The 22832-nt window shown below is 37.8% G+C and overlaps 2 protein-coding genes and 1 long non-coding RNA gene across 6 annotated transcripts; all 3 read left to right on the forward strand.

Annotated features, from left to right (window-relative positions):
* Window positions 1-3202: 3202 nt before the first annotated feature.
* Window positions 3203-5160, forward strand: LOC125196217 (6,7,8-trihydroxycoumarin synthase-like). 3 transcript variants are annotated; one of them, XM_048094641.2, is made up of 3 exons: window positions 3244-4114; window positions 4212-4226; window positions 4511-5160. In XM_048094641.2, the coding sequence occupies exons 1-3, from the start codon at window positions 3263-3265 to the stop codon at window positions 5123-5125; spliced, it is 1482 nt and encodes a 493-aa protein (XP_047950598.1). In that variant the 5' UTR covers window positions 3244-3262; the 3' UTR covers window positions 5126-5160. The 3 variants fall into 3 exon arrangements, with proteins under 3 accessions (XP_047950597.1, XP_047950598.1, XP_047950599.1); XM_048094642.2 differs by having other exon boundaries at window positions 4212-4230; window positions 4511-4995; XM_048094640.2 differs by lacking the exon at window positions 4212-4226 and having other exon boundaries at window positions 3203-4144.
* A 621-nt stretch (window positions 5161-5781) lies between these two features.
* On the forward strand, window positions 5782-12958 carry LOC125196216 (myb-like protein X). 2 transcript variants are annotated; one of them, XM_048094639.2, is made up of 5 exons: window positions 5782-6038; window positions 6389-6588; window positions 6764-7396; window positions 10610-11612; window positions 11874-12958. In XM_048094639.2, the coding sequence occupies exons 3-5, from the start codon at window positions 7319-7321 to the stop codon at window positions 12434-12436; spliced, it is 1644 nt and encodes a 547-aa protein (XP_047950596.1). In that variant the 5' UTR covers window positions 5782-6038; window positions 6389-6588; window positions 6764-7318; the 3' UTR covers window positions 12437-12958. The 2 variants fall into 2 exon arrangements, with proteins under 2 accessions (XP_047950596.1, XP_047950595.1); XM_048094638.2 differs by having other exon boundaries at window positions 6389-7396.
* Window positions 12959-16153: 3195 nt separating this feature from the next.
* Window positions 16154-18934, forward strand: LOC148927118 (uncharacterized). Its single transcript, XR_016128713.1, has 3 exons — window positions 16154-16369; window positions 17734-17798; window positions 18258-18934. It is a non-coding gene; the product is annotated as an uncharacterized LOC148927118 (long non-coding RNA).
* Window positions 18935-22832: the final 3898 nt, after the last annotated feature.

A 22832-nucleotide genomic window follows, 5' to 3' on the forward strand; every position in this document is an offset into this window, starting at 1 on the left:
AATAGTACTACTATAAAACACCAAATGAATCACCAATTGCCGCGCAAATGATCAATGAGATATGGCATCAATATCTAGAAAAAAAAAAAACATGAATCATGACATTAATTGACTAACAGATATATAAAAATATTGCAATAATATCTCGAGGATAACAATATAAATGGCAATCATCAATTGACTAACAGATGTATAAAAACATTGCAATAATATCTCGAGGATAACAATATAAATTGCAATGCTTGTTTCGAGCAATCGCACAAAACACTTGATTGTCAAAAAATACGTGTGATAGAACTGAGGCCACACTCTCGGCTTGACTGATCATTGCCACATTCACGGTAGGGAAGCAAGGTTCACACCACTGAATTAAAGTTTGTCACTATAAGATATTGAATTTATTAAAGTTTGTTAATCCTATATTGAAAAAGAACGTCCTTTAATCTTGTACTCTCTCCTTTTATATGGAGGCATTTTTTTTAGCGCAGGATTTAAGAAAATATGTGTTAAGTGGTTAAGTAAAAGAAGAATAAAGTAGGAAATGAAAAAAGGTAGAGAGATGAAGAGAGAATAAAGTAAGAGAGAGTAAAGTAAGTGAGAAAAAATGTGTTGACTTTTACTAAAAAGAGAAATAATTTTTCTACTATGGGACGTACCATAATGACAAAGTGACTCCACTACTATAGAACGGAAGGAGTAGTATTTAAGAGGGTAAATTATTACGTAAAATTATGTGCACAAGCGATAGGTTGTAAAGACGGCACACGCGATAGGTTTAGGGGACGTACCATAATGACAAAGTGACTCCACTACTATAGAACGGAAGGAGTAGTATTTAAGAGGGTAAATTATTACGTAAAATTATGTGCACAAGCGATAGGTTGTAAAGACGGCACGCGCGCACCATTGCTGCTTGCACCACCAAAGTCGGGGTTGCGTGCCGCGAGCGGGTGCCTTGGTCTTAGATCTTGGATTTTGACAATTGGTCTTTGGATTGTTCTTTTGGCCTAGTCGTTGGGCTTGAGGCTTGGTATTATTCGGGTCTAACTTATTTTTAAAGACTGTGAAAACGAACTCAAACATAACTAAATTGCTAAAATTTGCATTTGATGCGTAGCCCAACATAACATGACAAATATGCATATGTCTTGACACGTGTAATTGTCAACATTCATACATCCACATAGGGTCATCCAGGTAAATCCTTCAATGACCAACGACGTGGGACATATGCAAATACATCGTTTCCAGATTCATGCTCTACACACGTCCAACAAACGTCTTTGAAAGACACATGTAACGTGTGTACTATCGATCAGCCGTTATACGTGTGTTGTGCTGGCAGACTTGACTTTGCACTAATTTCAGAGGATCCCCAATGCAGCATAGACTACATCTATAAATTGGGTAGTGATTCGATGTATTTCCACACTAATTCACCTTATTCACAACTAGGGATGTCAATCGGATCAACCAGTGGGTTTCAAGCCAATCCTCCTTAGGATCGTCAATGGTTCCCCATCACCCCCATGTTGAGTTCGAGTTATGGCTAGTTGCCGGCCAACTTCCAGAGCTGGGTAATGGCTAGTCAACTTGCCAGGCTAGTTGCCAGCCAACTTCCAGAGCTGGGTAATGGCTAGTCAACTTGCCAGGTCCACAGGGGAAATTAATCCCAGGTTGCGCCTCCCAGGGGTCGAACTCGTGACCTCTAGGATATGGACGCGGTATCCTTGCCCCTTTACTGCTAGGTTTTAGGTTAACTGGGTGCGGGCTAATCAGGTTATGCTTTTATCGAGTTGAAAATTTAGCAGGCTATATTTAACGGGTTAGTCAGATCAACCCATGAGTTGTGAGCTGCACTGACATCCCTATCCACAGCATAGAACACATACTCACTCTATCTGCATTCTTATTATCGAAGTTCTAGCTTCACCTCCTCCAGGCATCAAGCAAAAATAGTCATTTTATCTTTGGAAACGACATGACTGATTCGGGAGTGTTACCAGGTATAATATGATTATCTATTCTTTTATTTTGTGATAGAAATAGATACCGAGACAAAAATCAATTATTTGAGGATAGAATGAAAAATGAAAAATGAAAAATGAAAATTGAGAATTGAGAAGAGTGTTACGGCGGATTACAATCCGCATTAATCAGTCTTCGGCCAATTCACACACACAAACAAATATTTGAAGTTCTATTATCAAGAATTGCTACACTGCATGCTACTTGGTGACTTTGATATGTTATGGCTACAGTATAACAACTTTCTAAAAATAACTTAGAATAGGCCAAACTATAGAGCAATCGTGCAAGAATAAAATTGGCGGTGAAGGTATCCGTTTCCTAAATTTAGCATATGATTATGATCAAAGTTTTTGTCGGTAATATTTACATGCTAACAGAAAATAAAATATTAGCAACAATTCGTTAATATTGATCCATTTCTTCTTAAATACGATTCGTTTTTTTTTTTATTTCAATAATATTAAGATATGTTACCATGTGCGGTGTACGTGTAACGTGTCTAAAAATTTTAAATTACGTAAGTCGGAGGATTGTACTACATGTCACCATGTAATTAATGAGTTGTATATTAAGGTTTTAAATCACTCTTTATTTTCTTAAGGAGTACTATATAGAAGAATAAATGGGGTTTGATTAATAGAAAGAGACACCACTATTTGAGAAAATTTTAAAATCTATTAAATCGAAAATATTGATTATAAATCTTACTACCTCCGTCCTCCAAATTTTGACACAATTTACTATTTCGGTACGTCCCTGAAAATTTGACACACTTCACTTTTTACCATTTTTGGTAGTGAACCCCATATTCCACTAACTCATTCCTACTTACATTTTATTATAAAACTAATACTTTAAAAGTAGGACCCACATCTCACCAACTTTTTCAACTCATTTTTTCATTACATTTTTTAAAACCCGTGCCGGATCAAAGTGTGTCAAAATTTAGGGGACGGAGGTAGTAGCATTTACTCCTACTACTTTTGTTATTCACATTTTAGTGGCTATTGATTTTGCTTTTAAATGACAAGAGTCTTCTGATTCTTTAATCTCATCTAATGAATATGGCCATGAGTTAAATCAATGAATTCAAAATTTATAAAATATAACAATAATATAGTACTATACTCTTTTCGGTGTGATCTAATTTTTATACTCCCTCATGATCAACTTATGCACACCTTATCAAGAGAAACACAAACAAACATTCCATCACCATGTCACTATTTCTATGGATATCTCTTCCCTTAATCTTACTATACCTTCTCCACAAAACCACCAAACCACCAAACCACCAAAAACCCTCCCACCGGGCCCGCCACGCCTCCCGTTGATCGGAAACCTCCACCAGTTCCTCTTTGCCGGAGACCTACCCACATATCTATGGAAACTCTCCAAGAAACACGGATCCATCATTCACCTAAAGCTCGGCTCCATCTCTGCCATCGTCGTCTCTTCACCAAAACTAGCCAAACAAGTGTTAAAAATCCAAGACTCATCGTTCTGCAGCCGGCCCACGTTTCTAGGGCAGCAGAAGCTCTCTTACAACAACATGGACATGGGCTTCTCTCCCTACGGGGACTACTGGAGGGAGATGAGGAAGATGACATCGATCCATCTCCTCAGTGCGGGGAAAATCCAATCCTTTCGTCCCATTCGCGAAGAGGAAGTCTCTCTTATGATCGCCAATATTGGGAAGATTTGCGATGGTGAGAGGGAAGGTGGGGTTGTGGATTTGAGTGAGATGGCTCTCTCTTTAGGAAGCAGTTTGATATGTAGAATTGCTTTTGGAAGAGGGCATGAAGATGAAGAGTCGAAAAAAGAGAGAAGGTTTGGGGAGAGTTTGAGAGAGGCTCAAGGTGTGTTGGCGTCTCTATGTGTATCGGATTTCTTTCCTTGGTTGAGTTGGGTGGATAGGTTGAATGGATATAGAGATTGGATCGATGCAACTTACGAGAAGTTGGACGTGTTCTACCAAGAGATCATCGACGATCATCTTGATCCAAAGAGGAAGAGCGAGAACGAGAACGAAGAGGATATTGTTGATATATTGATCAAGCTTAAAGAGGAGAAATCTCTATCAGTTGATATCAACATCAAAGCTTTGCTAGTGGTGTTATAATGTTATAAATAGAATTCAATTTCGTAGTAATTTTTTTCATGTTTGTTGTTATATGCAGGTACATATAGTAAGGGTGGGTAAGGCCAAAATTTTAATCTACTCCATGTCTATATATTATGAAAAGGATTTGTCTATTCTATCATTATCAATCCTATGATTGATGCATTTCCTTGTTAGATAGATGCAAGACTTGGTTATAATATAATTAAGAAGTGAAAATTTAATATTTATTCATCTCTTACTAATGATTTTATTTTCTTATCTATGGTATAGTTTCTTAAGTTTCACTATATTAGATTGTTGCAATAGTTGGTGTGTTTTTTGATATTTAGTATCTCAATAATTCCTTATGTGTAGAATATATTCACCGGGGCAACCGATACAAGCGCGGCGGCCACAGTTTGGGTGATGACGGCGTTGATGAAGGCACCTCAAATCATGAACAAACTACAACAAGAAATCCGAAATCTGGCTGGAAAAAAAGGCCGCGTAGACGAAGACGATCTCCCTCAACTTCCATACCTAAAAGCAGTCATAAACGAGACATTCCGATTGTATCCTCCGATCCCACTGCTCATGCGACAAGCAATGCAAAGATCCACTCTACAAGGCTATCAAATCGAGCCCAAGACAGTGATTTATGTCAACGCGTGGGCAGTTGCAAGAGATCCCGAGTACTGGGAAGATCCAGACAAGTTTGTGCCCGAGAGGTTCTTGGATATCGACACTGATGTTGCGACAGGACAAGATTTCGGGTTCCTTCCGTTCGGGGCGGGGAGAAGGATGTGCCCTGCATCATTAATGGGACTTGTGAATGTGGAGCTTGCTGTTGCTAATTTGGTTTATTGTTTTGATTGGGAAATGCCAAAAGGGATGAAGGTGGAAGATATTGATGTGGAATCTCTTCCTGGGATTACAGTGCATAAGAAGATACCACTTCTTCTTGTACCTAAAAGAAGTGGCCTTGCTTAATTATATTACTACTAGTATATCATTTTGATTTGCTATATTATGTGTTGGGTAATTATAGTGTTTAATTAGGGTTAATTAGCTTGTGATTGAGTTGTTTAATTACCAAAAAAAATCATTATGGCTAACAAATTTCATGCTAATATGGAAAAAGCATGCATGCCCAAGTCACTTTTTCAATACTACAAAATAAAAGAAAATAATGTTACTAACCAGAAAAAGAAAATTTAGATTTGGTAAATTTTATACCCTTTGCTTTCAATTGACTCTTAAATAAATGTTCCAAACTCCAACTAAAACTACTATATCTATTGAGTTTGAGAATTAGAGGATTGAGATTTGTATCATATTGTAAAGATATAGAGGAACATTATCTCTTTCGTCAATCTGTCTCATTTTTTTTAACTACTTTTGGTATTAAGCCACATATTTTAGTAAAAAGTACGTAGAAATAGGATTCACATTCTTAAAATTGAGTTGAGTCAAATCAAATAATTTCTAAAATACTTAGAAAATAGGAAAAATGTTGAACTAATAGGGGTAAATAAATTTGACAATTTCTATGTGTGCTTTGTAAGAAGGAATTTTCCCTTCAACGGATAGACTACGACTGCGTTGGTGGGCCTTTCTCTCTCTAAAATCAGTATAAGCAATGAGTAGGCTTTGTGTATTTGTTTTCCTTTTCCTGATTTTTTCTCATTTCGCGTTGTATTCCCCAACACCAAAATAAACCTCTGTCTCTCCCATCTTTTCCTTCCACACACAGCACATTCTCACCCAGCATCGCTGTTTCCCCATATTTATTCATCCAGGGAAGAGGCAATTTATTGATTCATACTCTTTTTTCCGTTAATTTTTCTTTAATAAAACTGGGATCTTGTCCCTATTCAACCAACAAATGCTCGTTGCGAGCGAGGTAATAGTATGGATTAAACTTGAATTAGATGTGATACTTTTGATTTAAACTTGGGAGGTTTTCGATTGAACTGACTTCTGTTCAAAATTGATTTTTTAAAGGTTTTTAAAAATTGGACAGAGCATTAGAATAATTTCTCGATCCGATTCTTCATTCCAAAGCAAATTCAATCTTTTCTCACCGCTTTGCTGGAAAGTGCTGAATTTTGGCCCCTTTTTATTCCTTTTTCCGCGATGGAACCGAAAATTCACTTTGATTAGTTGAATTGGAATTTGTACTTTTTTGCTCTTTCGGATTTAGGGTTCTCGGCACTTGCGTGATTGGTTTTGCTTTTGTTGGATATTATCTAGGGTTTTCGAATCTGATCTTGGTAAGGAGGCGGATTTGCACCTGGAATTAGGGTTTTGATCAGCAAATTGGGAACTTTTGGGGATTCGGTTACGAATCCTGAGGTCTTGGGGCACTTGTGAGGTGACATCAACTTAGTCGATTTCGAAGCTGATGGGAGTTGGCTTTGATCGTAAGGAGCGTAAGAATCCCCGTTTTGAGTGTAAGCATTGTAACTGTGCCAAAGTTGTTTTTCCAAAGAATATGGAAGAGGACTGTTCTTACAAAATATAACTAATAAGACACTGGAAAAATCAGAATTTTTGGCGATCTTATGAATTAGTGGTTTTCTTTTATCGAACTAGGGAATGATTTTGGGATTGAATTTTTATGATAAGGTCGAGGAGGCGAAGGTGATGATCATCAAGTGTCATTCGCCTAGTAGGCCTGTCCTAAGATCCTCAATCAGGAAGCAATAGTCGTTTCACGAGAAGCCCTTCGGATTAACATAGTGTAGTTGCAGAAGCTTTTACAGCAAGAGCTATAGATATCAGCACTTGGTATATCTTGATTAGTTGCCAACTGTACCCAGTTAATACCTAGACTGCTATTGCAGTTGAGTTTGGAGGTTTTTGTGTTGTACAAAATTTCTTGTGTTTGTATGTTGAAGATTTATTGAGTTGAAGTTGGTGTCCATCTGTTCGGTTTCTTGGACTTGGTCACTCGGGTGTAAAGCTTGTGCTGGAAAGAGGGTGATTAGCGTATAAGGATCAGTACATGCAGAGCTAGATGGTAGAGTACTGAAGCTGGAAGTCAATGTGGGGTCATGGTGCATGGACGGAGATTTAATCGCTGGTCTGTTCCCGCATTGGAACTCTGCTATTCAAGAAAAGTAATCCAAGAACATTGTTTTCTTGATTGTAATTATTTCATTTCGACGGGGAAATTGTGCAATGTCTCGCTGCTTTCCATTTCCACCACCAGGATATGAAAGAAAGCACATCCCCGATGACTTGGACTTATTAACAGAGGTTTGTTAATTCCACCCCTCCCCTCCCCCAATCTGTTTAGTTTTGGAATACTTTTAATCCATGATACTTCACTAGCAGTTATACTGTAGTTGTAGCAGCAGTGAATATGCAGTGCTCCTTTCTACTTTGATTAGTGATAAGCAGGCACATTTTTTGGATGTAGCAGAAATGAATTATACTACTCTGTTTCTACTTTGATTAGTTTATGTAGGCGGATTGTGCTTGTCCGCCTATATTGTTAGTTTCTTGAGTTGTGATTTGTAAGTTTTAAGTTGCACCTGAAACTTATTGATAAACTACTCAGTAAAGCAGTGCCACTGAAATGTGATATGCTAGGTTAAACTTTATAGATCTTATACAAGAAGGATTTGTGTGGTTTGAGTTAGTGATGAAGAACTGTCTCTTGTTGATATGAATTCCTACTCTGCAAGTAATTTTACCGAATAAAAATTTAAATTATCTGTATTGTCTCAATAAAGACGTCCAACATAGTTGGCAGTATTTATCATCTGTTTCTTTTGAGAAAAAATAGAACTTGTAGAACTGTTCCAGTTTTGAATAAAACCAAGTTGACATTAAGCTTGGGAGTTGAGAAGGATGTTGGTGACTAAGTAATATTGCGATAAAAAACATTCTTGCAGGTTAAATTGTGCATGTAGGGACATTTGACGTTAACTGAATTGGATTCTTTGCAATGTTTCATTAAATAGTTCGGCAATTCCTTATGTGCTTTTAACTAACCCAACTAGTTGGGTTATATATCAAATAAAAAGTTTCTTCAGTTTTCTGATCTTGATCTGTTATTCATAATATCTCTCCACTTCCCAATATGCTCTTCAGAACATTTTTCTGATTCTAAGTTCTGAGGGATAGTGAATTAGTGTTCAAATTTTGGTGAATGTGGGTAGTGTCATTATGTTGTTATAAGCAAATGCTAGTCCAGGGCAGTAACCTCTCTTAACAAAGTGAGAACCTTTCACCTCTACAGTAGTATGACAATGTTCTAGATTGTCAGCTTACACTCAAGAAAAAATTCTTTGTACAATAATCTAATGTTGTATTTTATTTTAATACTATGAGAAATACCTTTCACTTTTAAGAACCTCGCTAGAGTCCTGATAGACTGTAGACTGAACAGATAGGGATAACACGTGCACATGAATAGGATTCATCGGCACAACTTAACTGTTAACTGAATGGTAACATAAAACTTTTCTCAGGCTATGCCTGTCTAGCAGCAATTGCCCTACTTCACCAAAAAGGAACCATCAGGCCAATGCTTGCCCAGCAGAAATCTGCTGTTAAATTCAAGTACTCAGATCATAGCCTGCTTACTTATCTCAAATTAAGCATATGTATGCTCCTTAACTCTCAGCCCTTGCTAGGTTCTAATAATCCAATGGCGAAGTAGACTTAAAATAAACTTAAATAGTCATGATAAAACAAAAATAGAATTAAATGCCAGCAGCTCCAAGATGTATGCGCCTTTAATAACACAAAATTAAAGCTATGATGTGTCAACTTTATCTCGATTTTGTAATTATCACAACAAGTGCACCTCCAAACTATTTTTGTTGTGATATGTTAATAAGAATGAATGTCGAAGACTGTTAATGGGAGAAGGTATTATTAAAATGGAGTAACAATATACTGAGACATGTTCTGAACACAGTGGTTTTTCGAGATTGACAGCCATTAGAATTTTCATCTCCAACACCCAGTTAGTGAACCTGAACGTATACGCATGAAGGAGTTGTAACTGTAGTATTATGGTTTGCCTTTCTTGTTACGGTGAATCAAATTTGCTATGGAACTGAGGCAAGTGACTACATACCTATCTTTTAAATCTACAAATAAATGATTAATGTAAAAGTTATTTCATTATATACCTTTGTTTATTGTACCTTAGTATAAATATATTTGAACTATAAACATGCAAGAAACTCTGCTTTTGCAACTCATTTCATTTGTTTATATATCATAGAGATATCAAAGAGAGAGATATTATTTTGTAAATAAAATTTGGTAGAATTAATTAAATCCTTTTGAGTGCTAATTTTTCTGAGCTAAACTGCTCGTCATGGTTATTTATTGACCTCTTTTGCTTTGAAGACTGTATTGCTAAAGAGTGTAAGGTACAAAACTAAATGAAGCCAACTTAATATTTGCTTGAGTCATTCTTTAAAGTTTAGAGCATTTTCTTAAACTAGCTGAATGCTATGTGCGACACATGTACAAGTTATGTGTGTGTAATGTATGTATGTCAATTAGTTAGAAGTTTATGAGACACCAAAAAATGTTTGCATAACATGATATGTAAGGTACAAAATGTTTCACAGGAATGACTAAAAATATATATTCTTCACAAGACTCCTGTGTATTCACCATTTAGATAGACCGATCTTCCTTCTCTAAGTTCCCGTAGCGTGAACCCTTAATTAACTGACGATACCTAAACGCAACACCAAAGGTCCCATGCGTATTTTTCATGTGGCATGGAATATGCTTTGTGTTTCCATCAGCGAGATTGTCTCCTTGGATATACAATTTTGCTCCAAAAAAACTAGTATTTTTAAAACACAAGCTTTTGTTTTCTTTTCTATGTGAATGATTTTCTATGTTTTCTATTATACTGGTAGTTTGGAAACTTGGCTTCTTGTTGTAAACTTGCAATTGGTGTGACAGAAAATCTAGGGTTTATTTGGCTTATGAAAGATTGTCTGAGGTTCTATTCCAGCTTGTTGTTTGCTGAAGTGTATGGCTTTTGCTGGTTACAAATGAATGAAGTTAGTTAAAAGCAAATTGTCTTCTTTTGTGATCTTAATAAAAAGAGGACGTGGTCTTTATTTGGTCCTTTATATGACCAGAAGCTTCCAGCTTGTTGTTTTCGCATGTGTATAGACTTTTGCTGGTTACAAATTAGTGAAGCTATAAAAAAGCAAATTGTCTTCTTGTGATCTTAATGAAAAGAAGACATGGTCTTTATTTGGTCCCTTTTCTGTTCAGTTTAAGAGAAATTGTAAATTTTGTAACATATACTACGAATAATTGATTAGCACTACTTTATAGAGTCTCTATCACTAATTCATTATCATCATCTAGTAATGGCAGGTGTATGTTAGACACGTGATGTGTCATTGTTATTAGCTGTCAAGACTAATTATCGTTTACATTGTCCTGGTTGGAGTATGTTAATGATTATTATGTTTTCAGGCGAAGCGCAAAGAAAAAAAGCACAAAAAGGAGAAAAAGGATAAGGAAAGAAAGAAAGATAAAGAGAGAGATGGAAGTGATGAGAAAAAACATAGGGACAAGAAAGACCGAAAAGAAAAACATAAGGAAAAGAAGGAAAAGAAGGAAAAGCACAAGGACAAAAAGAAGGATAAGGAGGGTGGTGGCAAAGACAAGGACAAAAGCAGCATATCTGAAGAGTCTACAGTTGCTGGGAAACTTGAGGATAGAAGTGGAGGGAAGCTTCAGCCAAAAGTACAGAACAAAGATAGAAGTGGTTTTGGGAATGAAGCAAGAAGTTCTAGCCCGTTTCAGGGTCAAAATAGTGGGAAGCCTTCACAAAGCTTTTTGTCTTCCCAGTTCAATGAGGAATCAAAATTTGTTCAGGAACTGGACAGGAGGATCAGGGATGATCAAAGGAGTGGTGGGAGCCAGTTACCTGAGAGAGTTGCTGTTCTGGACAATAAAGATCAAAAGATGGTATCAAGAGGTGCCATCAGAAACTCTTCAGGACTGCTGGTAGCGGAAAAGGGTGATAACAAGAATAAGAGAACTGAGAGACAAAGTGATCCTCAAGGGGTGAAAAATGATTTCGGTGCAAGTAAAATGATGCAGAGCCTTATCCCAAATCCCAAAGCTAAAGTTGAAGGGGTTCCGAAAACAGTGGATGAACAGAATGGGAGGAGGTGGGAAGACGGAGAGAAATTTAAGGAAACAGGTGTTGTTAAGCAGAAAGATAGGGTTAAGGAAAGCCCCTTGAAGGAAAATGACAAGGACAAAGAGAAGAAAAAAGAAGAGAATGCAAAGATTAGAAAAGGGGATAAGAATAGCAGTCAGTACCTGTTTAAAAATGATGGGAGTAATGATCCCAGCAGCATTAGTGGTAAACATAGTGTGGACCTGTTGAAGGAAACCCACAGTAATGCTGGTAATGAAGGAAATTTCAGGAAAAGAAAAGATGAAAATACAAATGGTTTCCTCCATGGTGAGTTCTCTTGTTCCATTGTAATTACTGGACAAATACTTCTATATCTCCTCCCAAAAAAAAGAAAGTGCATGCACTTCGGTAATTGTAAAGATAGCTTTGTAATAATCTTTGTTTGGGCCTGCCAGGTTCCACTTTCTTATAAATGCTTTTCACTAAATCTCTTGAAACATCAGCGTGACTTTCTATGAAGTAGATATGGTGTTTGTATATGTTCAAGTTAAGCTTTTCTACTGGCTGACAGATGTTACTTGCTTACAGAGAGTGATATCAGGCCAAATAAAATGCAAAGGCTTGCTCCTCACCAGTTGACAGAAAATGGAAGGAAACTCGATCCTTTCCAGACTCCCATGAAACCTTCTCATAATAATCACATTATCCCTAATAATGCTAGAGTGGATAATAGAGAGAGGTTGATGAATGGCTTCACCGGAGCCCATAAACCATCGCCACAAAAGCCAAAATCTTCTGCAGTAGTAGCTCTGGTCAGCAACCAGATTGCTGAAGCTTCAAAGGTACCTGGTCATGATCCACCTTCTGTGAACAAGGCACTGAAGGTGCCGAAGATTGATGACCTAATAGCTGAAGCATCAAGAAGGCCTCCCCATCCCGATTCCAAGTACCTGGCTGAGGTACTAACAGTGCCCAAGGTGGAGGACTGGTGTGAACCTGACCACCAGGACTGGCTGTTCACCGAGAAAGGTCATGCAGGTATGCGTAAGGTGGAACCAGTCAGGGACAGGGACGACCAGCACGTGTGGTCAGAAGCTGTACATATTGAATCAGCAGATATTTGCGCTCTGCCTTACGTGATCCCTTACTGATTGCTGGTCTAACTGCTACCTTCTGCTGTCTTATGGCCTGAATGCTGATCACCAACGCGAAGCTGGCTTATCTAGTTGGCCGTTTTGCTGTTGCACAGGCCTGAATCTTGCATGTGTCTATACTGATGACCATGAGCTGGCGGTGTGGTGTCTCTCTAAAAGATACGGGTGCAGCTTGGAAGTTAGGGCGGTTGTGAGACAGCCTAACCTAGTCCTTGATCTACCCGTGGCACAACCTTGGGATTGATTCGAGGTGCAACTCCAGCGTGCACGAGAGTTGTCACATTGAGCTCTGCTAATGTATCCCTAGGTTTATTGAGTGTAGCTCTAGTATCACATCACAACAATTTTGGGTTGTAACATAGAAGTCTAAATTTACATCAAAATGTAAGATAGGGGGGAGGAGAGGGAAGGGGTTGGGTTAGTTCCATTCATTTGATTATAACTGAGATGTAATTGTTGTTCATAGTCCCACTCGGCTTCTATATAATATGACTGGTGCTTTTGCAGGTTTTTCACTTAGTTATAAACTTATCAAGGGATTGTCTGGCAAATTCATTATAAACGAGTTTAGGGGTTGTGTGTTTTTATTTGAAATCGTTTCACTGTGAAATATTTTCTCTATGTTCCCTAAAAATAGAGATTTTATGAATAACACGGATAGTAAAATCTACATCATTAATATTGTAAAAAAAAAATTAAAATTTAAGTGGACTAATTTTGGTGAAAACACAAATAATAAAAAAAGGGACTTTTTTTTTGGTAGTATGTAAGGATCAGACTATTTATGAAGTGGACTTCAGCTGGGCTTAGAGAAATATTTAGGGCTTGGGCCAGGCGAGGCTTGATGATGGGCTTGATGTATCTTAACACCAAATTTAAATTATTTCCTTAAGAATTTTTTCATGTTATATTAAGTACTTTCTCCATTTCCATATCTATTTATGGAAATATAATTTCCTTCTCTTTTACTTTATCCTTTATGGGTTTCAACATTCACCGGACTATTTCAATTACCTTTTCTCCTTCTGCCTCACTTTACCAATTACATATTAAACCAAATCATAAGGTTAAATACATTTGGCAATTTTAGTATATGATCAAATCAAATTTTATCATCAAAGTTGATCCAAATCAAACTGTATTAATAGGGCTTCCCAATGTTTGAACAAAATGACCAGACCCAAACAATAGAGACAAAAGTTACAAAGCAATAAGTGAATTTTTTTATAGAATAAATGATAGTATTACTATTATATACTACTTATAGATCGAATTAATTATAGTGTTTTGGTTGGGTGTCCACAACAACTGTATCGAGAGGGGACTAGAAAACTATAGCAATTACTACTAATTGAATGTTATTAATTGCAGCTGAATTGTCCTCTTCGTTGATTAATAGTATTGGGTTCAGATAAGTTTTTGGATTACTTTAACTTGTCTACAATGTGACATCTCACGTCCCAGAAAATAAACTCATCAGTTGGATGTTCTTTTCACTATTTAATGGATTAATTAAGTAGGCTGGTGTCACACCAGTTAAAGAAATGGTTATTGATAAACCATCAAAAAGTGAATGTGCATGGTTGGCTTGCTAGGAATATTATGACGGAGAAAATAATAAACAAATTAATCAAATATTAATAAAATTGAATGATTGGCTGGTGATACTATTATATTTTCTACATTCTTTATAGTAGAAAAGTTATTATACCTTCTCTTGTGCATAAAATTATATATTTTCCAAGCAAAATAGTTATTGCTGCCTGAAATTTTTTAGGACATGCTCGAATTATTTATTTAAGTACAGCAAAATGGAGGTTATACATTTCTTATATACCTTATTGCAAATGCACCCTTACTATCTAATTTAGGGAACGATTTATTAGATCATGAATATTACAATGAATTCGTCAATATCAGTTGGTTGCGTTTTTATGCTTTATATTAATTTTAAATTGTAGTATATTTTTTTGTTTTTTAAATATTCTATTAATGTGATGAATGCAATTTTATTGAAATCAAATACAGTACTACTATAAAAGGGCCCGGGACTCTAGATCTGTATTTGTACTTTGGTTTGATTTTTAATTATGCATTAATTTTTTTCTTATTGTCATAGAAAATCATGATATACTGTATAAATTTATATGATTGCAAATTACAATATGACACAAGAAAGAATTACAAAGAAATAGAGAAATGAGACTCTTGAATATGTTAAGTGAAGTACTTCTATAAGTTTATAATGTTTTGAATTGTGAGTGTTAACGGTTGATTAATTAGTGACGAGTGAATTTTTTTAAGATGCTCCTATTTGTTGATAAGATATAGTGACTCTTCCTAGGCCTGCTTAATCGGTTCTCCGGTTCTCGGATACCTGGAATCGGAACCGAAACCGACCGGGTAATTGAGGAACCGGGAACCGGAGAACCGGTTCCGGTTCCGGTACCGGTTCTAGTATTTTTCAAACTTATTGGTTCCGGTTCTACCCGGAACCGACCGGTTCTTACCCGGAACCGGATAATATATTAATTTCAGATTTTTAATTTTAGTTTTAATAAAATTTAATATTTTTACTTAAATAAAAGTAATCCTATTCCTAACTTCCTAGCCAGCAACTATGGAGTACATATTTTTCATTTGATATCTCCTCATTTTGTGTATTCAATTGAGTTAGAAATATATCAAAAGAATGTGCTTCAAATATAAATTCGTTTGATATGCTTTCAATTACTAACATATTGTATAGTTTATCTAATTTTTTTCGATTAACCTATATAGTGTATATTTTGATGCACATCTGTATCGTTTAGAAATATATGATAAAATCAAATACTACTACTTTAAAATTATATTAAATTATAAGCCTTATATTGTAATACCCGCACCCTTAATTCCTTTCTTTCGTTTTGTTAACGGCGAACTAGAAATCTATCGTTCTCTTGTTTCGTGAAAATAAATGGAACTCGAGCCTTTGATGAACTTAATAGTGTAAATTGCAAAGTAAAAATTAAAGAAATAATCAAACGAACTAAACCAACTAATGTACGTTGCGGAATAAAAAGGAATGCTATTTAAGTGTTCCCGAAAGATAATGTCCACATAATGCCCAAAAGTTTGTTTCTTTGGAATTTCATGATGGTCTTACAAAAGGATGAGATGGGATATTAATATTACAATACTCTTGAATGAACCAAAAACTCAAAGAAATAAAGTCTAGGGTAGCTTGCACTTGGACTTCTCTTCCCGAGCCCACGCCGCACTACCACCGCGCCATATCCGTGCAGTCGCCGAGCCCAGGCAGCCGACGGCGACTCAGGGCAGCTAACCCACGTCTCAAGGCAGCCGCAAGGCAGCCATGCTTTTCCTCTCACCTACAAGATAAGTAAAGACAAGTTTAGTGACTAGGAAACAAAGAAAATAAAGGGGGCTATTAATTGAGGAAAGGAACAACATTTCCTTTAGTTATAGAGGACCAAGGAGTTGCCATAGAAGGCAAGTCAGCCCTGCAACAACTATTGCACAACAGCCATTTATTTCTCACGAGTACATACTCCATAAACCACCAAAAGAATAGCTAGCAAGGAGCCAAAGAGTCCAGATTCAATCTCTGCCAAAATCCCAACAAACCCCAATTAATAACTAATTCTAGTTACTCATAAAGATGCAAGCCTTGCAGCCATGAAGGAGAGACAAGGAGATCACTAAAAGTGATATTTTCTGCAGCAGGGCAACAAACAATGCAGCAGCCATTTAAAGCCTCAAGAGTACACCACAATCAGCCTATAAAGCACTCCACACCATTTTCGAACTCCCTCCCACACTCCTCAAATAACCAGCAAATTTCAGAGAGAGTTAGAAAGCTTGGTGCCTTAGGAGCTGATCTCAAGCAGCAACAAGGGCAGCCTCACTCCTTCACTACATCAAGAGGTAAACACCTCAACACCCCAACACCCTATCTGCATCATGTTTAGATCAATCACCACATAGCACAAGTGTTAACTATATTAAATCCAGCCTCACAACAAGTAACAAGCTGTAATAATCAAGGGACCAACTCTTCTTAACCAAACTCACAGGATAACTACAGATTAGTAAAGCTCAGTAGAACCCCAACTCTTAGAGTCATAGAAACAACACTTAGCATAAGCAAGATAATCTTCTCAAGCTCATTCCAGTGAGTTACACCCCAAAATCAAAGTTTTAATCGCACATAGCTACTGCCTCAGCTTAATAAAAAGGGCTAAGAAATGAAAGGGGTAATAGAACTTAGCTTTTAGAGAGATTTTCCGGCGATAGTGCGACGGAAGGGGACAGTTTCTCCGTGACGCCGACGGAAGGCGGCGGCACGAGTCGCCGGTGACACCGGCAGCAGAGCGTCGGTGGTTGACTTCGCGAAGGGCGATGCCTCCTCCCTGTAGGCGGCTCCGCTAGTCAAGAATGAAGCGGTGGCGGAGCTGGTCTTCAAGGCGGGTCAAGCCGCGTCTACCACAGCCGGAGACGTCGGCGACGGCGCTAAATCGCCGAGAAATTGGAGCAGAGACGATGGTGGAGTGCTCCGCCGCCTCCTTCTTCAAAGCTAGGGTTTTGAAATTGGGGATTTTGTTCTAAGATGAGTTTGAGACCGAGGGTTTGTGAGGGAGGGGCATCAGACTCTCCGGCGACGCAAGGGAAGCGCCGACCGGAGCTCCTAGCGACGGGCGACGAGGAGGCGCCGCCTCCTTCTTCCGCTTAGGGTTTCGGTCGAGAGAGTGAAGAAATGAGAGAGAGATGTCGATGGGTTATGGTTAAAGATTGGGCCTCCCCTACTTCTCTCTTCTTTTCTTTGTTTTGGGCCTCCCTTAATTTTTTTTGGGCCTCTTTAGTAATAGTTTGGGCCACCAATTAATTAAAGTATGGACTAAGAATTTATTTAAATCATGGGCCTTTATATGTTATGGATTAATTTTTAGTCCGCAAATTAATTCCACGAAGATAAGTCTAATTTTTCCGGAAATTAGCAAGAGTGCTCAAATGATTAATTTTAAGAAATTACGATACGCTAACGAGTATTTAGACCTCGAGCCAAATTTTTAGTATGTTTAAATAAATGGCATGGGAGGTAGCACCCTCTAGTTAAGTGAATAATTTTACTAATTTAATTAAATCTACTGATTTAATTAATATTCAAAAATTCTAGGACTCTTCTAGAAAATTTAAAGGAAGAATAAAAGATCATCGCACTTAGGATGCATTCATGTCTAAGCTTAATGGATATCTCAAAGATCTAATTAAGTATCTTTTATTTCCTAAAGGGACGTCTTCGAACGTCATCTAAGACCAAGTTAAGGAATTTCCGGAAGGAGCTTTAGCTTTTGAGGTGGGCATTCTTTTAAAACGTGTTTCTAGTATGAAAATGTGAAATTTTGCTCAAGTATGTTGTCATGCCATGTTTTGTTTTATGATTAACTATCTGCTTGGCTACGCGAATATATGTTAAATCGAATTCGGGTCCCAGTAGGGCCGCAAACCCTACTCGGACTAGTGTACACATAAGGGGACCGTGAGCTAACAAAAGGGGTTGGCCGGTCCAGTGACCGTCGTGGAATGTGGCCACATTCCCGGTTCACACAATGATCAGATATGGTATATCTATGTTACGTGATTGCGCAATCAAAATTCTTATGAAAGGAAAAGTATTTAGAGACTCGGGCCTTTTAAATAAAAACCCCGTGATCTCTCAACTGTGGCTTGACAATTAAAATCAAAACTGTTTTTGGCAATGTGCTCACTGAGTATATCAAATACTCAGCCCTGCATGTTATTTTCAAATGTGCAGGTTGAACGTGGACGGGCAGGCGATGGTGTTGGGCATGAATCCTCGAATAAGTCAATAGGTAGCCCAGGGTAGTATGTCTCCATACATACTGCCTTGTCTTGGACGTTTCCGCTGTAATAGGATTCTATGTTAGAAGGATTGTGAACCTAGACCGCACTCTGACTTTATGTTGTCCCATTTCACGTTCACCTGCGAGACTTTTGTCCTAGGCTTCTTCTTTTAAATCATGATTATTTTTCATCCCTTGACTCTAAGGTGCTATTGAATCACGTTTAGATGCAGTCACTATCATTAGGAAGTTTGTGGTCGTGACATATATACACATAGACTATATATATATACTGGGTGAAAATAGGCTAGCATATAGAAAATTAAAAATAACAACACTACTAGTTTTGTGAATATCTCAATCATTGAAGTAATCAATTTCATGACTCATTTTTCCTTCTTAATGTTTTATTTGTTGGAAGGTATTTTGCTGAGTGAATACAAATAATAATGTAATAAAGATATTAAAGAATTGAAATTTCATAATCTGTGGACTAGGTTTATTTTGTATACCACTTTTGAGACGTAGTTGGGCATAAATCACATGATTAGTGGTCAAGAACTATATTTTTACTCCATGTTAAAAGTTACTATTGTATTATTTTAGATTTTCAATATTTTGATTTGTATTTTTGTGTGTTTATTTAAATTTTTTGGCATTCATTGTTATATTTCTAAATATTGAATTTTTTAAATAAATCAAAATTAAAACTATAAATCGGTTCCGGTTCGGAACCGGAACCGACCGGTTCTTACCCGACCGGTTCTGAACCGGATCCGGCCGGGTCCGGTTCCGGTTCCGATTCCAAGATTCATGAAAATTTATAACCGGGTACCCGGTCAACCGGACCGGATAGAACCAGAACCGGCCGAATAAGCAGGCCTAACTCTTCCACTGTCGTTATTTTGTTTCAAAAAAATAAAAATAAAATCTGTACGTATAGGCTCTTCGTATAATAAATGAAAGACACACGTCGCTTTGTAAATATACAACTATATAAAATTATTACTACTCCATATTTCTCTACAATCCTCAAATTATGATCAAATAAAGGGCGATGTGACAGCATAAATAAATGACTTGAAATTAAAATGACGCCCACTTTTTTCTTTTACAGTACCTATTTTCAGAAAATGGTGTTTTATGATAGTGTTTCAAAATATCTAAGTCCCATAAAATTTTTCACATTTTATTATTTTTATTTGTCTAATAAAATTTGTCTCAATTGAAATTTTAAAAAAAATATACATTAAATATATATCTCAATCTCCTCAATATGGACCCTTATTCCACTACATATACTCATTTAATATAAAATTAAACAATTTCTTAAAACTCGCACCGGGTTAAACTGAGACACTTTGTGGAACGGAGGGAATATTAATAAATACTAGTAATATGTCAAGTTCATTTTTTAATAATAAATGATGATGTCTAAATTTAATTAAATAATATTTTTATTTTTAAGTAATTTAAATGACGTCGTTTGATATTGAACTTGACAAGGTATTTCTAATTTTACATCAATTTTGATTTGGTCTGAATTTGAATTTTGTACTTCTTTCTTTTTCAAAATACACGAAGTTTTTATACATTTAAGCATTAATTTTATAAATTATGAGCGAAATCATAATTACTAATAGATCATGGATTTAAAATAAATTAGCCTTTAATGAAATGCCTAAGTTTACCCTTATACCTTAATTAGGCCTTAGAGCACTCCCAATGGAGTTCCCTAAAAACTCCCTTATTTCTCCCTAACTCCTGCCACATCAGCGCCACATCAGCACCAAAATTTATCCCCAGTTTTTAGCCAAGTGCTACATTGGTTTCTCCCTTATTTCTCCCTTATTTCTCCCTAACTCAACATTTCATTTTTACATCATTATTTTTTATATTATTTAATTTTCCCTACAAATGTATTTAATAAATAGACTAATAATGAACAATTCATCGTTGTATTAATCATTGGAAAATATAATACAACGAGAAAAAAAAAACTACAAATAAAAAACGCAAATAAACAAAGATTTAAAAAAAAAAAATCTAAGACGGAGGGGCCGGAGGGGCGTCGGGATCGAGCCCCAGCGTACTCTGCAGGTGTTGGATGCATTTCCAGAGGGCCGCCTTTTCTTCAGGGGTCCCGCCGCCGGTGAAGTACAGCGTGTACATCTGGGTCAGATTGGCGACATTGCTCGAATAAGTGGCTTTTTCTAAGTCGATGACGGATTCCGACGCGACTTCCGACGTTGCGCCCTTCCCCTTCCGCCTCCCCTTCGCCTTCTTCACTCCCTCCGGGCGCTCGTGCGGACCATCCCCACTCAAGTCGATGTGGGCCGCGCTCCCCTCGCTCTCCGAAACGCTAAGTCGCGAGCGCACCGATTTCCCGTGCAGCGCGTCGTGCATTCCCGTCCGGAATTTGGGGAGATCCTTCAGCTTATCGTAGATGTTCCAATACTTGAAGCCCTTCGTCGACAAGTACTGGCTACTATACATCCGGATGGCCTCATCTCGGACCATGTGCTCGTTCTGGCCACTCGTCATGTGAGTCATCAAGTTAGAATAAATACCGTTGAAGTGCCCGCAGTCCCTCATGAGGCGCTCCCAATGCCGACGGATCGCCTCGCTGCCATGGTCCTTCATTGAGGCAGTCTTGTGGCTCCTGTACTTCGCGGCAATCCGCTCCCAGAATATGATCTCAGTCTGGTAGTTGCTGCGCTCCGCGTCCTGTGACGTGTCCGCCCAGCAGTCGGCTATCAGCTCGGACTCTTGCAGAGTGTAAGTAGTCCTTACCCGCTTCGGCCTCTCATCGGAACCCGTATCAGTCGCAGCCGACGACGCCGGCGCCTTCCCCCTCCCGCTCCTAGAAGGCGGCTCGGTGGGCGTTTCTTCCACCTCGAAGTCCTCCGCGCTCAGTGTCGCGGCCTGAGATTCTTGGTCGCCTGGGGTTGATCCGGGGGTGTCGAACTGGGGCCGATACACATCGTCGGCTGGAAAGGGCATTCTGCCGGCAGAGTTGAAGTACGGAGAAAGTCTCCGCGCCGGAGGAGTCTGCAAAGGAGACGGACCCCCGTATGGAAGTTGGCCGGGAGGAGAACCCATCGCCAACAACGACTGCATCCACTGCTCGTTTGCTTCATCCGTGTTGGGAATTTGTGAACTCGACTCTTTCCCCTTACCCTTATCCTTACCCGATCGGGAACTTTTCTTCCAAAAGCTCATAATTTTGATGAAAATTGAAGATTGGGAGAAGAGATTGAAAATGGAGAGAATGAAGATTGTGGGTGATGAATGGAGGAAGTGGAGGAAATATTTATAGGGGTGGAATGTAAAATAGCCGTTGGGTTCAAAAAAAAAAAAAAAAAATTTTAATTATCGCCGATTATCGCCGAGCGTCGCCACAGTGGCCGGCGATCGCTCGGCGATAATCCGGCGTTAGAACGCCACTCGGCGAAGCAACGGCAACATTATCGCCGAATTATCGCCGACTTCGCCACAATGGCCGGCGATAATTCGGCGATAACCGGCGATTTATCGCCGAGAATTCGCCACCTCCATTGGGAATGCTCTTAGCCCCAATATATAAATTGGTGGGAAATTATTGTTTACGTATAAATAACACATCATTTTTCACTTATCATTAGAGCATCCACAATGGTGGCTAGCGCACCGGCTAGTCGATTCACGCTAGCCGGTCGGCTAGCCGAACCATTGTAATCGGCCAGCAGCTTTTCGGCGAAAAAACCGGCGAGCTCTAGTCGATTTGCGGGCGCTAGCCGATCCGCTAGCCTCCATTGCGGGCTCAATTTCGGCTAGCCGATTGCATTTTTTTAATGTATTTTTTATGCATTTTTTTTATTTATTGCATTTTTTAATGTATTTTTTTATTGCATTTTTAATGTATTTTTTTTTAATTTTTTTAATTATGTGCTTTTTTAGGATGTACCTTTTTTTTAATTTTTATAAAATTATTGCATTTTTCCATATTTGTGTCGTAAATTTAATTCCGTATTTTGCGTGATTGTAATTTATGTAATTTTTTTTAATCAATGTACCTTTTTTTTATTTAAATGAAATTAATAAATTTTTCTGTATATGTCTCGTAAATTTATTTCCGTAATTTATCATAAATTTAATTCCGTAGATTGAATTATTTTTATTGCGGCTAGTCTGTAATTAGTCTTAGGCTAGCCTATTTGATTAAAATGATGATGTGGCAGATGAAATTTTAGTACTGATGATATGACAGAGAGAGAGAATGACTAGCCTATGGCTGGTGTAAAGCCCTTGTGGATGCTCTTGCGTTATCGAGTCGACAACCCAACAACGCAGACGTTCGTACGGTGGAGTTATTTATATGGTATACTCATATGCCAGTTCATTCTTTTTTGGGTGAGTTTTTGATGTGACAGCATTGCACTATTTATACGTATTAAATTACTGTATTCAGTACAAAATTAAATGATATATGCAAAATTAGTTACCATCATAGCTGTGACATATAGATGTAGCTAGGTGGATCTCAT

The sequence above is a fragment of the Salvia hispanica genome, chromosome 4 (genome assembly GCF_029641045.1).
Source record: "Salvia hispanica isolate PSC_SH4W2 chromosome 4, Shi_PSC_v1, whole genome shotgun sequence".
Lineage (NCBI taxonomy): Eukaryota > Viridiplantae > Streptophyta > Magnoliopsida > Lamiales > Lamiaceae > Salvia > Salvia hispanica.

Coding starts and splice junctions, on each gene's coding strand:
- LOC125196216 (XM_048094638.2), top strand. CDS start 7,319: ATGTCTCGCTGCTTTCCATTTCCACCACCAGGATATGAAAGAAAGCAC. Junction 7,397..10,609: donor ACTTGGACTTATTAACAGAG/GTTTGTTAATTC, acceptor TTATGTTTTCAG/GCGAAGCGCAAAGAAAAAAA. Junction 11,613..11,873: donor TACAAATGGTTTCCTCCATG/GTGAGTTCTCTT, acceptor ACTTGCTTACAG/AGAGTGATATCAGGCCAAAT.
- LOC125196217 (XM_048094640.2), top strand. CDS start 3,263: ATGGATATCTCTTCCCTTAATCTTACTATACCTTCTCCACAAAACCAC. Junction 4,145..4,510: donor ACATCAAAGCTTTGCTAGTG/GTGTTATAATGT, acceptor CCTTATGTGTAG/AATATATTCACCGGGGCAAC.